The sequence below is a fragment of the Urtica dioica genome, chromosome 11 (genome assembly GCF_054948205.1).
Source record: "Urtica dioica subsp. dioica isolate 48M chromosome 11, U.dioica_male_clone48M_v1_H2, whole genome shotgun sequence".
NCBI lineage: Eukaryota > Viridiplantae > Streptophyta > Magnoliopsida > Rosales > Urticaceae > Urtica > Urtica dioica.
Window position 1 is genome coordinate 10037095 of NC_142766.1, and position 16167 is coordinate 10053261.

General features: G+C 31.7%; 1 protein-coding gene across 1 annotated transcript; it reads left to right on the top strand.

Annotated features, from left to right (window-relative positions):
- The first annotated feature begins 3913 nt into the window (after positions 1–3913).
- LOC149381111 (aluminum-activated malate transporter 2-like) lies at positions 3914–12450 on the top strand. The gene is made up of 6 exons (XM_089630758.1): positions 3914–4261; positions 4613–4753; positions 4827–5099; positions 7318–7439; positions 9100–9249; positions 11724–12450. The coding sequence occupies exons 1-6, from the start codon at positions 3955–3957 to the stop codon at positions 12237–12239; spliced, it is 1509 nt and encodes a 502-aa protein (XP_089486884.1). The 5' UTR covers positions 3914–3954; the 3' UTR covers positions 12240–12450.
- The last annotated feature ends 3717 nt before the right edge of the window (positions 12451–16167 follow it).

The following is a 16167-nucleotide window of genomic DNA, read 5'->3' on the forward strand; positions in this document are numbered from 1 at the left end:
AGAAACCAGAGAAAAAGAAATGGGGATTTTAGGTTTTGGGAGCGAATGAGGGAACTGGGTCGCGATCTGGTATTTAAAGACATTTAGCGACGATTTTATCGTCGCTAATTGATTTTATGTCGTCGCTAAATGAACTTAACTCACCAGACATTTAGCGGCGATTTATTCGTCGCTATTAGTATATCTCACATATTTAGCGACGATTTAATCGTCGCTAAATCATTTCGTTTTAATTTAATGGGAGACATTTTTCCCTCTTTAAAATTCGTTAAAATTCGAAATCATTTAGCGACGACTTAATCGTCGCTAAATTTATAGCGACGACAAAAAACTATTTAGCGACGGGAAAATCGTCGCTAAATGTTTTCGTTTTAATTAAATAGGAGGGATTTTTCCCTCTTTAAAATTCAAAAATTAATTCTACATATTAGCGACGATATTATCGTCACTACATGAATTCACAAATAATTAGCGACGATAAAATCGTCGCTAATTATTTTCCCGCGAACTTAGCGACGACAAAAACGAATTAGCGACGATAAATTCGTCGCTAATTATCTTTGCCGCCAACTTTTAATATTTTTTGCACCAAAAATCAGCGACGCTATTATCGTCGCTAAAAGGGTGATTAACGACGATTTATTAGCGACGATTAAGTCGTCGCTAATAGTTTCGTCGCTAAATGTGGTATTTCTTGTAGTGATTGTTCATTATCAATTTACGTTGTTTGAGTTTTCTATTAATCATCAACGCACACTATGTGTTGAATGAAAGTCCATTATTTTCACAAATTGTGTTTTAAAAATAATAAATAGTGTTATTTTTTTCATATGAATATAGACATGGAGAAATATTTTCAAAGAAAAGTAGAGTCGACGGTTTTCATAGAAAAACACGTTAAATTAAGTGTCACCTCCGATTATGTTTAATTGTGTATCCCCCTAAAATTAATTTCTGGCTCTACGTGTAGTTACTAGTTACTCGATCTCAATTGTCACAAATATCTACCGGTAAAAAGTAAATGTCTTCTTGTCTTTTTTTTTTTCATAGAAAGTATATACCACAATAAAATATCTTGTTTTTGTTTGTTCACGGACGACATAAGCACAATCAATTACAGTCTAAAAGTGCGAACTAAAGTAAAGCAGTGATAAACAAAATATGAAACATAATGTGAAGGAATAAAGCTCTGAACTTAATTTACAATTTATTGGTCATAATAATAAGTCAAGACCTGGAAATATTTGTTATACAACTAGTAAAATAAGTTGTGCATAGATTGTAATGGAGTGTTAAGATGTGTGTGATACACGCCACAACATATATATAAAAATCCGTGAAAAGTCGTCGCTAATTTCTGTGTCTTAATTTAGTTAATTCTTACAACAACAAAAAGGATAAAGAACACAGCTAAAAGAAATTTTGAAAATAGAAGATTTGTAGATAAATGGGTGAAGTGGAAACCAGCTCAAATCCCACCCCACTACTCATGCTTCCTTCATTTGTGTGGTATCCATGGACTTTGTACCCACTTTTTTATATGCAGATTTGTTTTGGGTTGATAAAAATACACAGGACGTCTCATTAAAAGTCCGATTATAGATTACTAAACAAGACTGCAAATCAGATTGGATTTAGACGTACAGGATTGAAAATGAAAGCAAAATGTGTGCATTTGCATTCGGCATCAAGATCACACGATACACTTAAAATCAAGCTCATCAAATGTGGTCTAATGTTGGTGGATAAATTTGAACAACCTAAGCATATTTGAACCAAGAAAATGATCATTCTTGATGTTGTATATAAAAAAATATAACAGCACAACAACAAACATATCAGAAAATATACACTAAAACTCCAATCAAACTAATGTTAACAGCCATTAATCTTAACTAACTTGGACCAGTTAATATTATATATAACCTCTTTTCCATGGTTAAACGTTTGAAATTCTTAAAATAATCATAGTTATAAATACAAATTAATATTATTAGTATTTATTATTTAACTTTTGTTCTTCATAGAGAAAATGAATTTTTGCCATTAATTTAGTCCATTTTTTTACGTTTTAAATTAAGCTTGAGACATTTATTAATCTTAATTAAGGAGAGATTCAATTATATTTGACATGGTTCTTAACTTGATCTAGTGTTAATAGCCGATTTATAATATAAAACAATTTTCTAGAGAACGGACTTAGCCTATTCGCCCATCAATATATATATACCAAAAACAGTAGCCGTAATAGAGACTAGAGAGCTTAAAGCTAACAGATAACAGGTTTTGACAAGAGACCATCACATTTTTTCAGCAAATTAAGAGACATGCATAGATCTTGATAGCCAACATGTGACAACAGGAACTGTAGAAAAGATGAAGAGAGAGAATCGGAAATGAGAGAGAGTGTTCCGAGACTTTGAATATTTCTTATATTTTGATATGAAATAGTATCACATATTTATACATATGGTGGATACAAGAGAGTGTAATAAATACATGTAATAATTCTACCTAGGAAATAGAGAGTAATAAATATTACACAGAGAACAAGACATAGAAAATAGATGACAAATAAATGTAACACATTTTCCCGTGTGAGAAGAGTTCCAAGGAGTGAGGACTCCCGAGGCACGCTTGTCAGGAGGAAAGACGAAGTGACAAGATGAAGCTTTAGGCGAGGTGACGAAGTGACACGTGAGGGCGAACTGATGAGCTTGATTTCAACAAGAAAAATTCTGAATACTTTGCTACGGCGAATGCAAACTTTGCTGCAGCGAGAAATGCCAAAGAGGCTTTCCCACTAAGGTCGGACATTTCTGCGATGACGGTAAAGCTTAAGGTTTCAACTCACCGAAGTCTAACATTTGTCAAGGAGAAATATACGACTTTGTGGATCTTGCCGCGGAGTGACTATGCATTCACTCACATGAGGTTAAGCAATTGCTTCAGGTCCATTACGTGAACGTAAATAAATTTATTATTGTGAAAATATCATGGGATTCCATCTCAAAACCAATTGGTAATGAGAGGAGTAACTCATGACCTTTATAAGCTCTTGTTAGTTCTCATTCACTTTCGATGTGGGATTCTTAACACGCCCCCTCAAGATGGCAGCTCTTTGCGTTCGCTCATCTTGGACCGAATACCAACGATTGGATCGGATACCCGTTTGGACTTAATGGGCTCTGATACCATGTGAAAGTATCATGAGGTTCCATCTCAAAACTAATTGGTAATAAGAGGAGTAATCAATGACCTTTATAAGCTCTTGTTAGTTCCCATTCACTTTCGATGTGGGATTCCTAACAATTATTAAGCCGAAATATATTTAATATTTCAAATAAATGTTTAAAATAACCTAATTATAAATAAATTTTCTCTAATACCCAATAACTTTATTTTCTTACTACGTTCATATAAATTCAGATATGTATTAGAGTAATAGAGTATATAGAGAGAGAGAGTTTTTGTAGTTGGTGTCGTGATAGTTTGCACTACAATACGTGTGGCTATGTAGTTGTCAACATCCCAAGTAGAGGCAACTTGGGTATAAGAGATAAAAATCGAGAAAATAAAAAGGTAATAGAAATCCACACAGCCAGACGACAATAAGATATTTATTCGGGAAAATTTACCATTACAATGAGCCATCTGTGGGCTCTCCAACATAAATTCAACTGTGAATTCATTTTCAGCCACACCTTTTATGATTACCACTCATATATCTTTCTAACCTGCATGGTACGTGTGACTATACATCAACCAAAATTTCAAACAATTTTTTCTTTTAAAAGTAAACCAACTTGTTGGATTAAATATTTTATTCTCTCCCTCTCTCTCTCTCTCCCATTGTCTTATAATTTATCTATATCTATATATACTCCGCATTTCGTGTCACTCAACCAAATTATCTTCACTAATACTAGTAGACAACTTATAATTAGTCAAACAATGGAAGTGTTAGGCTCGGTAAAACAGCAGGAAGAAGAAGCTGCGAACAAATCCGGGCGCTTTGGTGGCGCGTTGTCGCGGCTCAAAGCGATGCCTGAGAAGATGAGAGAGAAGGGATGTGAGATGATAAATATCGCAAAGAAGGTTGGGAAAGATGATCCGAGAAGAGTGATTCACTCCGTGAAAGTGGCAACTGCACTGACCTTGGTGTCTCTGTTCTATTACTATCAGCCACTTTACAACAACTTTGGTGTCTCAGCAATGTGGGCTATTATGACCGTCGTTGTCGTTTTTGAATACACTGTTGGTACGTACGTTCATAAACAAACGATTTTCTTTATAATTATTATTATTATTCATATTTTTTGTTCTTGTTTGTTCTGATTATACGTTGATTCTCTGTCACTGTTCCGCGTTAAGTATAGATAATAATTAGCTCCGCATCTAAATTCCGTTCATTACAAAAAAAAAATAATAATAATTCTTTCACTCATGCATGCATGATGCATGCCAACGTAGGAAGATTACCGTTAAAATATTATTATTTTTAAGTTTTATTGTTTTCATTAAATTAAAACTCATTACCACCGATTTTTCAATATGGTTTATAAGTAAGATATATATTTGATATGTGTACAAAAATACCGTGTGGCTTTAGGAGCGACTCTTGGAAAAGGTTTGAATAGAGGGTTCGCAACATTGCTAGCTGGAGCTTTGGGCATTGGAGCACATCACTTGGCTAACTTATCTGGTCAAATTGGAGAGCCCATTTTACTTGCCTCTTTCGTCTTTCTACAAGGTAAAATAATAAAACATTTCATCCTCACCTTATTAACGTATATTAATTCTTGATTACGTATATCTTGTTGCAGCTTCAACTTCGACGTTCATCCGGTTCTTTCCGAAAATAAAGGCAAGATATGACTACGGAATGTTGATATTCATATTGACGTTCTGTTTGATATCGGTGTCGGGTTTCCGAAACGATGAGATATTGGAAATGGCTCACGAGAGGCTTTCGACCATTCTCATCGGAGGCTTTGCCTGTGTTGTCATTTCCTGCTCTGTGTGCCCTGTGTGGGCCGGCGAAGATCTCCACAACTTGATCGCTCTCAACTTGGACAAGCTCGCTAACTTCTTGGAAGGTACGTATATACTCATTTTCATTAACTATATTTTGTGCCTTGAAACAAATCTAATTGGTAAAATATTTTTGGTTTAATTTGATAAATTAAATAACATAAAATATGTCAACTTAGAATTTGTATAGAACGTATACGTCGAAAATCAGAACGTTCTATAAGAAACTTTTTTTTTTTTTTTTTTTTACTTTTTACTTGTCAGTTTTGTATTTAAGGTCGTAAGTACTTCCCATTTGCATACTTCCAAAAATGTTTCTTGTACCCATGGGACAGCCACACGAGGAGCTCATCTGAAATCCTCATTATCTAATTTGTTATACACAAAGTTTTATGTTTAGATAGAATAAAATTAGTATCTATCGTTTTTTTTCTATATGCCCCTTAGAATAAACATGTAAATTAATTAGTTATTAGTAATTTGAGTCTTTGACGTTATGTTCCTTATAATATATATATATATATATATATATATATATATATATATATATATATATATATATATATACACCACTTTAAATATATGCTTTTGTAAAATAGCCAACTTTTTTTATATTTTTTTACAAAATCTAGGGAGAAAACAAGTTGGAGATAGAATCTAGGAATAAAGTATTGTAGCTATACAACTTTTTTGAAAGGTTGAAATCGTATTTTTTCCAACGTTTTAGTTAATAATTGGAAATTAATCACTCTTATTAATAAAATTGCTACGTCATGAAATAAAATTGCTAATCTCCACTCATATTATCACGCCATAAAATTTGCTAATTTCTAATTATTAACTAGACGTTGGCTAAATACGATTTACAAGTTTCATGTGTGAGTTAATTAGTTATAACTTTGTTTCTATATAATCTCTTTAATTATAACTATTTGTTTTCTTTTTATGTTTAAATTTTAAAGAAATCAAAAGGTCACAGAACAAATATGTATTTAACCAAAACGAAAAAATATATCTTTCCAGCAAACAATAAGCATAAATAATTAACCATAAGTAACCTAAAAATAGAAGAAAAAAATATATTTTTAAATGAACAAAAAACCTAATTCAGTTGATAAACTAAGAAATCAGGATTCATGAACACTAATATGTTTAGGTGCTTAAGTGGAAAATATTTTTTGTGGGGTTCAAATGTGAGTTCGTATGATATTGGATTTCCTATATATTAATTTGATTTTCATATATGCTACTCTATTTAGTGGCTTTAATTAGTTTCAAAATCTTTATTTTCGATCTTCTCTATATTTAATTTGTTTTTGGCGGATTATTTCTAGTTTTAGAAGATCTTTTGATATTGAATGTTAAGGGTATAATGAAAAACCCACAAGTCCAAGAACTTGACGTCTATTTGCTTAAAATTAAGAAAACTTTACTATTATGCAAATGAAAATTGATTAAAATCATAAAATCTAAGAGGGCTATACAGTGACCTTTAAAAAGGGTATTGTGCCTCGGTCTATATCGTCATTTTATTTCTCTATTTTACTATAATAATATTTTAGGGCAATTTCTCGATATAACTTTATGTGTATAAAACTATTAAAAAATAAGAATAAAAAGTACACATCAACAAATTTAGCATCTCAAACAGTAGCTATATGCAATGGTTTCGTCCTCTAGGGTGTGAAAACTTAAAACTTTTCTTAGAAACTATGTATAATATATCACGATGGTACCAACATGCACTATAATCTACGTTATCCATACTTATTATATACCATAACTCTACTGGCTCAAAATTAAAAGCTCTGACGTTATTTTAATAAAGTATTGGTTTTGTTTACACCTTCAATTGCGTCTGTATATAAATAATGTTGACAAACAAAGGACTAAATAAGGGACCGAATAAATTGATTCGATGCCTCTAGAACCACCTGAAATACCAGTCGATGAGAACCGCTCGATATGGCAATAAAAATAAAATAAAAATAATAAAAAAAATCAGAGAATAACTCCACTTAAAGAAAAAATGTGTTTTTTTATTAAAGTTCCCAAAAATCATCTTAAAGGAAAGTTTAGAGCCCTACGGAAGGATAAATAAAATAAATACTGAAAAGTTATGGTTCCAATTAATCTAATGCAATAGGAAAACACGTCCAATATTTTATTTCTTTTTCATCTACAAAACAGTTGCTTTATCACAAGCCAACGCTGCCTTTTTGTTAATCCAATGTGCATGCCTAAAATATTCATTAAACAAAAGGAATATTGTGTTGTTTACAGGATTTGGAGACGAGTACTTTAACACATCAGTGAAAGAAGAATCTGATAACAAAGACCAGAACAATGCATTTCTTCAGGGCTATAAAAGTGTGCTCAACTCTAAAAGTATTGAAGAATCTTTGGTGCTCTCTCTCTCTCTCTCTCTCTCTCTCTCTCTCTCTCTCTCTCTATCTCTCTCTCATATACATACACACACATGTTGAAAATGCTATTCGATATACGTGGCATCACAAGAAAAGTAGGTCATGGAAGTTAGTCTTTTTAAGTAGGAAAATATTACATATCATACATATACACACTATGCGTTTACCATTTATGTCAATTTTAATTTTATGTTTATCATTTAAATCAATGTTAACCTTTATTCATAAATTTTAAATTTTATAGTGTGTATAGTCTAAAACATGTTCTCGTATTTTATGTTTAAATTATATTGTTATGTAAAATACATCAACTTTTTTATCATTATAATAAAATAATATAATCATTAAAATTATCTCGTATTAATTAATAAGGAGAAGATGTTAATTATTGTTATAATTTAGATGTAATAAATAAATAACAAAATTAACTATCTTTAACTACTTATATATTTTTAAAATAGCGTGTAATAATATTTCTGATTTTTTTATAGCTCAAAAAGAAACAAAATTTATGAATAAGAGTTTAAATCAACATAAAAAAGTGTAATTGATCGTAAAAAAATGCTTAACATATCGTGATCTGTGTAAAATAGAAGGTAGATACGCATTTCATGAAAAGCAGCTATACAAGTTAGATGTTCCTCTTATGAAATGATATTCACACTAAAATATATATTATGTCTTAATTCTTATGAATAGCTAACGCGAGTCAATTAAAATATGAGTTTTAAGTTTTGTAAATAAATCGCCTATTTAATTTTTAAAATTATAAATCCCGCATAAATCGAGAAAAATCAACCCCATACGGAAATAAATCAAATTTACTTACCAAAAATCAATTTAACTCATTCAATAACTTTAAACTTTCAAATTCAGATATTAGTATAGATTAATATCTAAAAATAATAATTAATAGAGGTATAAGTAGGTTAGTATCAATAATGCAAATAAAAAAAGCATTGGAATGCAATTTTTTTTATTAATTGTCACATCATTAAAATTGACTATTCTATATAAAATCTTGAAAATGTTGGATACTTTTTAGTTCTAAACAGTTCAAGTGGCTTAATGCGTGTAATTTTTTTAACTTAAAATAGCAATAAATAATACATAATAAAAAAATTAAACTTTTTCTCTTCTAAAGTAACCAACAAATTAGATTAGCAATAAATAAAACACGAATTTAAATGAATTTGTAGACCTTTCTCTATAATATGTAGGAAAATGATTACAAACGTACTGAAATAGAGTATGTATATGTATAGCAATTACTATATGAAAACACATAATATTTCTTCAAATAGATTCTATCAACAGATCCATACATATGTAAATTATGAAAAGTTTAAATTATTTATTTCAATAAATATATATTTTAGTACCTTATTGGCTTATTCTCCTGAGCCACATATCGCATCGCGTCTGCACTCGGTATACGATTGAGCCGGTCCTAGATAGATCACGACAGACAAACGCCAAGGGCCTTAGCTTAAAGATCGTCCTTAATTTTATTTTATTTTTTGTAATTTAAAAAAATTAATTAATTATTTAGATTTCATTGTAAGTTTAACTTCTTTTTAATTATATCTACTCTGTTAATGCCCTAAAATGAATTAAATATATTGTTATCTATTTTCAGGCAAATTTTGCACGATGGGAACCTGGTCATGGTAGATTCAAGTTTAGGCATCCATGGAAGCAATATCTTCAAATTGGAAATTTGACCCGACAATGCGCCTACCGAATTGAAGCCCTCCATGCCCGTCTGCTAAACCCTCATGACCTCCAGGTAATTGAGATAGAAAATAGCAAAGAAATCAGAAATGTTTGGAATTAACTTTCTCACCAAAACAACTTAAGAATGAGGCCATCTTTAAATATATTAAACATTTATTGGGACACAAATTACAAGGATTATCCTTAAATTTTACAAAATGGACGAAATAATGTAAATTGGTGGGATTTGAACTCACATCCACAAGAGAAAGACCTTTCATGATAGCTGGCACTTGATGATCTTGCTTTTTTGGTCGGCTTCCAAAAGGAGTATAAAATTGCTTAGGAATTTGTTTTTCCTAACAAATTCTAAAATTTCAAACAATGCTACAAGAAGTTAATAATTATAATGTTTTAAACAAAATTATAATTATTTTAAAAAAAAGTTAATAATTATAATAATATATTACTGCATGAATTATGATGACCCGTCAATTCGAGCCATGATATATACCCCATTTTCATACGATATAGTATCTATGATACTTATGGACGAACGTCTTCGAGAAAGATCAAAGGAGAACCTCTTCGATGCCTCTCGTACCTTTGCTCGGCCCCTTTTTTATACCTCAAGGATCTTCGAAACCTATAGTATCTTATCTTGGTTTTGTTTTGCCACTCAGGAAAACATCATGAATAATACGAAACCCTTATAACAATTCTTTAATGGATCATTATCTTTCATGTCTCGATATTAAGAATTTAATTAACAATTATTAATTTGATATGTACCTACCGACTATAAAAATAAGAGAAATTGCACAAATTAGGCCACTTCAAACTAATTCAATTAAATTAAAAATAGCCAATCTTTTTATTTTATTGAAATAACTAGCCATTCTCAATATTTTAGGCTGTTTTTAATAACTCATTCTATCCGAATTTATTTATTTATTTGTAATCTCATAATTTATTTTTCCTCTCTGGTTGGAAATACTATTTTGGTGTTGACTTTCTTAATTAATGGGTCATTAAGTTTTAAACATTTTTTAAATGATAGGTTCGTGCTCATAATATCAGTAGTGTTTTTTTTTTTTTAGAGCGTAACCGTAGTTATTAATAGCTATTGATATTTCCTTTCTTAGCTATTCCTTCCTATACGCTCATAGGAAACTGAAATGAATTCAAAATTTGGCCTTGACTTGATGTCTCATTTATTTTGAGCTCCTTTTTTCGCTGAAACCTAAAGAAAAAAATAATGTCTTATTGTATTGTTCGTTCGTTGAAAAATAAATTTTTTGTCATAGTAATTCGGGTTTTGATATTTTTGAGTTGTTTGTTTGTTTAATTACATAGTATCGTTTGTTTGTTAATTTGTTTCTTGATGTTATTCACCATTTTTCTATTAAAAAACACATGGTGTATATTAACTTTGTGGATGTTTGTTAAATTTAAGTTAATGAAAATCATTTAAGAAGTTAAGGACCTATAAATTAGGAAAAGTCAAAAATAAGAATTCGTGTTGTAAAATAAATTTACAAAAAATAGAGAATAATAAATAATTAACATGCATACAGACTAGATACTCTATATTTAAACAGACAAAAGAAAACGACACAAGATTAATCACAAACAAAACAATACGATCCAATACTCATTTTTAGACAAACAAACTAGTATTGTTCATCACAAACAAAAATTCTGATTTTTCACATATATGACAATCCCCTAGATCAAGAAAACTATCAACATTTTTTTAATAAACAAACAATTGCTTAAACAAATAAACAACAAACCAATAGATCAGAAAACCTATTTTTTGTTATTATAAAAAATCGTGTTCATACATTTATAAAAAGTAATTCTTTTCTCCTGTAGGTTTGTATCAAAACGTTTTTTTTTTTCAGTGATGTGTTATTTTATTCTTTCCTAAATAATGGGTCAATTGATTAAGTATTAATATCCAACTCCACAAATCTCTCATTCAATGTGTAATAAATAATTTCCCTTCTATTTTTGTAATCTTCATTATAACATTTTTTTTACGTAACAAATCAGAAGATTTTTTAGTTTAATATTACAATAATAAAGGGTAAATTAGTCATATTATCTACAATTATTGAGGCTATTGGCTACTTATTTAAAAAATAAATAAATTTTGGCTATTTTAGTGTAGACCAAACTTAAGAAGGCTGCTCTACTGCCCTAAAAATAAACGCTATTAATAAAGAATTTTAAGAATATTTACTTCTTATCCTTATTTATTGTAACGGGGATAGCGTGAAACCTTGTTTAAATGATTTGAATTTTTACTTGGCTAAAATTTAATTTATCACAATCATAATATCTGTCATAAATTTTCTTGCGCCAAATTTTGCCTTCGCGCCAGGTGCAAGAAAACACATTGCACAGCAGTCGTAAATTTTCTTGCACCAATTCTACAATATAAAATAGTTTTCTTGTGTAATACCTGATTAGCTAGATATTCGTATGTAATACCTAATTTTTTTAATTGAATTGGATTTTGTAATATATATAAATTGGCAGGTATCACCTAAAGTGAAAGGACAAATCCAAGAAGCATGCACACAAATCAGCATGGAAACAAGCAAAACCCTAAAACAGCTATCGATTTCAATCAAGCAAATGGTCAACCCTTCAGCAGCCGATCCTCACGCAGCGAGTTCAAAAATGGCTGCCAAGTCACTCAGATCATTACTCAAATCAGGCTTAATGTGGGAAAGCAGCAATATGAATCTCAATAAAGTTGACCTTTTGGAAGTCATACCTTCGGTCACAGTGGCTTCAATCCTTCTTGATGTTGTGAATTGCACTGAGAGTATTGCCGAGTCAGTTCATGAACTTGCCTCTCTTGCACACTTCAAGGCTTCTAACGATACTAGTAATGATTATGATATCGTCTCACATGAAAAGTCAAAGTTGGGAAAGCCTGACATTATTTGCACAAACCAAGTGGTTGTTACAATAACTGAGTCAGCTCCAACCGATCGCTCACAAGCGATCATCAACAACGGGAATATTCATCCTCAGCCAGGAGTGTGAACTATAAATTATTGCTAGCAGTTACACTTGTTTCTATTATCATCATCCCACTTCATTATTAAGAAGCTGGGTGTAACACGTTATAATATCCTTAAGAGGATTGTCTTTATTTGCGTATGTCTTATTACTAATAATATTGTACTTTTTTTCTTTTTCTTTTTGCATAGCATATGTGATGTACTTTTTTTAATATAATTCTGTTATTTGCTTCCATTTTTATTTTTCTGGATATATTACTGAGAATCCATTTGAGATAAATGCCATCGCTTTTAAAACAGAATACAAATTTGTTAGTCGCCAAAAATGTGTTCATATAGCCGAGCTATATTTTTTTTTAAAAATAGAATCTGTTATCATTAATAATATAATTCAATTAAGATTACAGACGAGGGAGGAAAATCCTCCAACCAAAATAAATTCATTGTCTATGAAAAGAGCAAGAGTGACCAATCCATGGGCAGTAGTCATATTGACCTCCCTATACATGTGAGACAACTTTGCTCTCGAAAAGACAAACAATAAACTAAATACATGAGACAAAATAGTTCTAAACTCGTTGATAAAATTAGAGTGTTTCTCCAAAGTTTGGACTACCGTCTTTGCATTGACTCTACTAAGTAGATGGACAATCTCACATCCAAAGCCCATGATAAGCCGAGGCATAGAGCAATCGTCTTTGCTTTTTTATTATGAAACTGCCTGTAAGCTTTCAAGCCAAGGACGCTGTAACAAAACCAGTTGAGTCGCGAATGATAGCTCCAATGCCGATACAATTCGAATCACGTGGGAGGGAAGCATCAACATTAATCTTGTAGTGGTGAGGTAGAAGCGGTTCCCACCGAATTTCAAAGTGATCATATTTTAAAAATAGGAACCTGGTCGGAAGAAATTGCAATTTTCACTTGAGAAGAATTATAGTCTTAGAAGTATCCTTCTCCTCAAGCAGCAACTTGTTCCGTTGTATAGCTGACCTATAAAATTCTGTTATTAAAAACATACACTAAACGACGTTATGACAATTCGGTCATTCTTCACCATATATAATAATTGATCATTTAAATTTTGTTAACATAAATAGTTGTAGAATGTTATTCTATGCGTAGGAGTAGTATAAACAATCTATCTCGAATCATAAAAGGTTTTTAGTGTACCTTATAGATTACAGTTGCTAGCTAAATATTGGCACAGCAACCACACAATTGATATTAGGGTTATCAAGTTATATAGCCACACGGTTATAGTGAATTGAGATATAGCCCACATTTCGTTAATTTCTTGTAAATAGCCAAGTTAACTTATTAACAGATTAATAAAAGACTTATTTAATCTAGCCAAACATGTAAAACAGGTAGTTAATAGGCTGCCTGTATGCAAGTTGGCTATTTACAAAGTATTTACTAAAGGTTGGCTAATTTACAATTCATATAGTTTAGGTGGCTTACGTAGCCAATTTTTTGTTGATATTAGGTACTCTTTATTACTATTTCTTATAATATTGATTTATTAAATAAAAGGGCATTAATTGTAGTTAATTAGCCCTTTTGAGACGTATAAATTGCAAATTAGTCACTGTTTAGGAAATAATTGAAAACTAGCCACCATAATTTGTTAACTGGCGTAAATGAACATCAATTCCCCATTTGTATCTATCTTAATTTTAGAAATAAGAATAAATTATAGAAGATAACTGACAATAATTACAATCCTAAAAATCAAGGTAACAACCTTCTAAACATGCATCATCTTCTCATTCAGTTTCAATTTATTAAAAATGTGAAAACAAAAAAAAATACTGAAAATAATTATTACCGATTATAAACTATACACAATTTAAAGAAAAAAATTAGAAACCCTAATTCAACCGTGGAAACACGATAATTTTTAATAATTATTACTAGCTATTACCTTTACGCGATTTAGAAGAGAAAAAAAAAAACCATAAAATCAAATATTATTGCAGAAACCCATAAATTCATTGAAAATTTTTGATTGTATTAAACGTACACAATGTAGAAGGAAAAAAAACTAAGAGAATTCACCTCAAATAAGCTCGATGAAGGATTGGCGGAAGAAACTATTCAGCATCCATTTGCAACAAGTTGAAGGGAATTGACGAGTAAAGATCAAAGAGGCACAAAGATGGGCGGGGTGAGAATCAAGAATCAAATCCGGCTGATAAACACACAAAGAATCAAAAGATAAAAGGCAAGAGCTCAAAATCTGGAAGCACCGTGGATGGATCAAGCAGAGTGAACTAGAAGAGGAATTGAAAGAGAAGACTCGCCACGGTATACACAATATGATAAACGATAGAGGAGAGAGTCGTGGGAGGAAATGCAATATCAAATTTTGAGACATCTTGAATATGTCTGACACTAGCCTCACAGAACCGAGAGATAGCGGCGGCCGAGAAATGCGTCGGAATTGGAGAGCACCGTGACATGACATGGCGGAGACTCGAGCGAGGATAGGCCATCATTGAGAGGGCGGTAATGGACAAGCGTTCTTCATGGCCTTCGTCGAGCAAAGACGGGACTGTGTCTCGAGAAAGAAGAAGAATAGCGGAAGAAAGAAAGATCATGAAAAACGTGAGGGGGAGAGAGAGCGAAGAGGTAGAGAGAGAGTGAGAATATAGAATAAACAGAAGTTATAAGAAGAGTGGTTTTTTAATGACCTAGCTTTTAGGGTTTAGATCAAAATCCAAGTCAAAAGAAAAAAAATGGGGAAAATTGACCTACGTAAAATTTGACGAAATTTAGATGCAACATTGAACTAAAAAGCATCGCATCTCAGCGATAGCTTTGGATGTGACAAATCGCATCTAAATGTCTTTTAGATGCGACATGTCGCATCCATAAGCTGTCTGCATCTAAAAGTCTTTTTGTAGTAGTGTACTCTACACAAAGCTCGAGCCAAGGCAATGAGTATATCTCGGTCCCCTTTCTCAAAAGTAATTTTGGACGAGCCACATCAAAAATTACTTCAATTGCTACCAATACATGCATACAACAAAAGGTGTGATCCTTTAGTGTACTATCCGTTTGTCAACAAACGCTTTATTCACAAAAAAATAGTGATCCTATGTCTTTCAAGTTGTTCTCGAGGCGGCTCGTGACGCATGCCAATCTCAATTGATTGTGCTAATTGATTTGTAATGGCTTTGAGTTTGAATAAGTCTGGTTATCCATGAGACTCACTATTTTTCCAACCGCCATCTCGATTTTGATCTCGGGATCGGGACGTCCAAGCCAAGCTTGACATACAAGATCGGGATTGGAACTTTTGTGTTTGGGCTCATGAGCCAATAATTTGAAGATTTGAGGCTCGATATATCTAGTTTGAAACAAACGATTTACACCAACTTTAGCCATCCTTACGATATATAGATTACGGACTACGTCATTGACCGACGTTAGGTAAATAAAATATTGGTAGCAAAATATGGCATCTTCCTCCATAGTTTCTAAAGTGCATTGACATAATTGATCTTTATTTTCCGTTTTTTTTTTTTTTTTTTTGCTACCTAAGTAAAAATGTGTGCATGTTTTACTTGAGAAATTTCATTTTCTAGACCTAAAAGTTATGAAAATATCTCAATTAGACCCGTTAATTAAAAAATATCCAAAATTGGACTTTTGTACCAATTTTGGACAAAAATGCCATCAATTCAAAATAAACCTCATAACATCATCTTCTTCATTCTCACTTTCTCACTTTCTCTCACTTTCTCTCAACACAAAAACAACTTTTCTCCATCTCCACCAATCCGACGCGAAAATCACCAAATCCGACACCATCCTCATCAAATCCGACGCCGACCTCGACACCTCCGACGCCCACCACCAACTCCGACGCCGACCCCGACCTCCATCAACCTCCATAGCTACCTCAAAATGACAAAAAAAGGTATGTTTTTTAATGGTTTTTC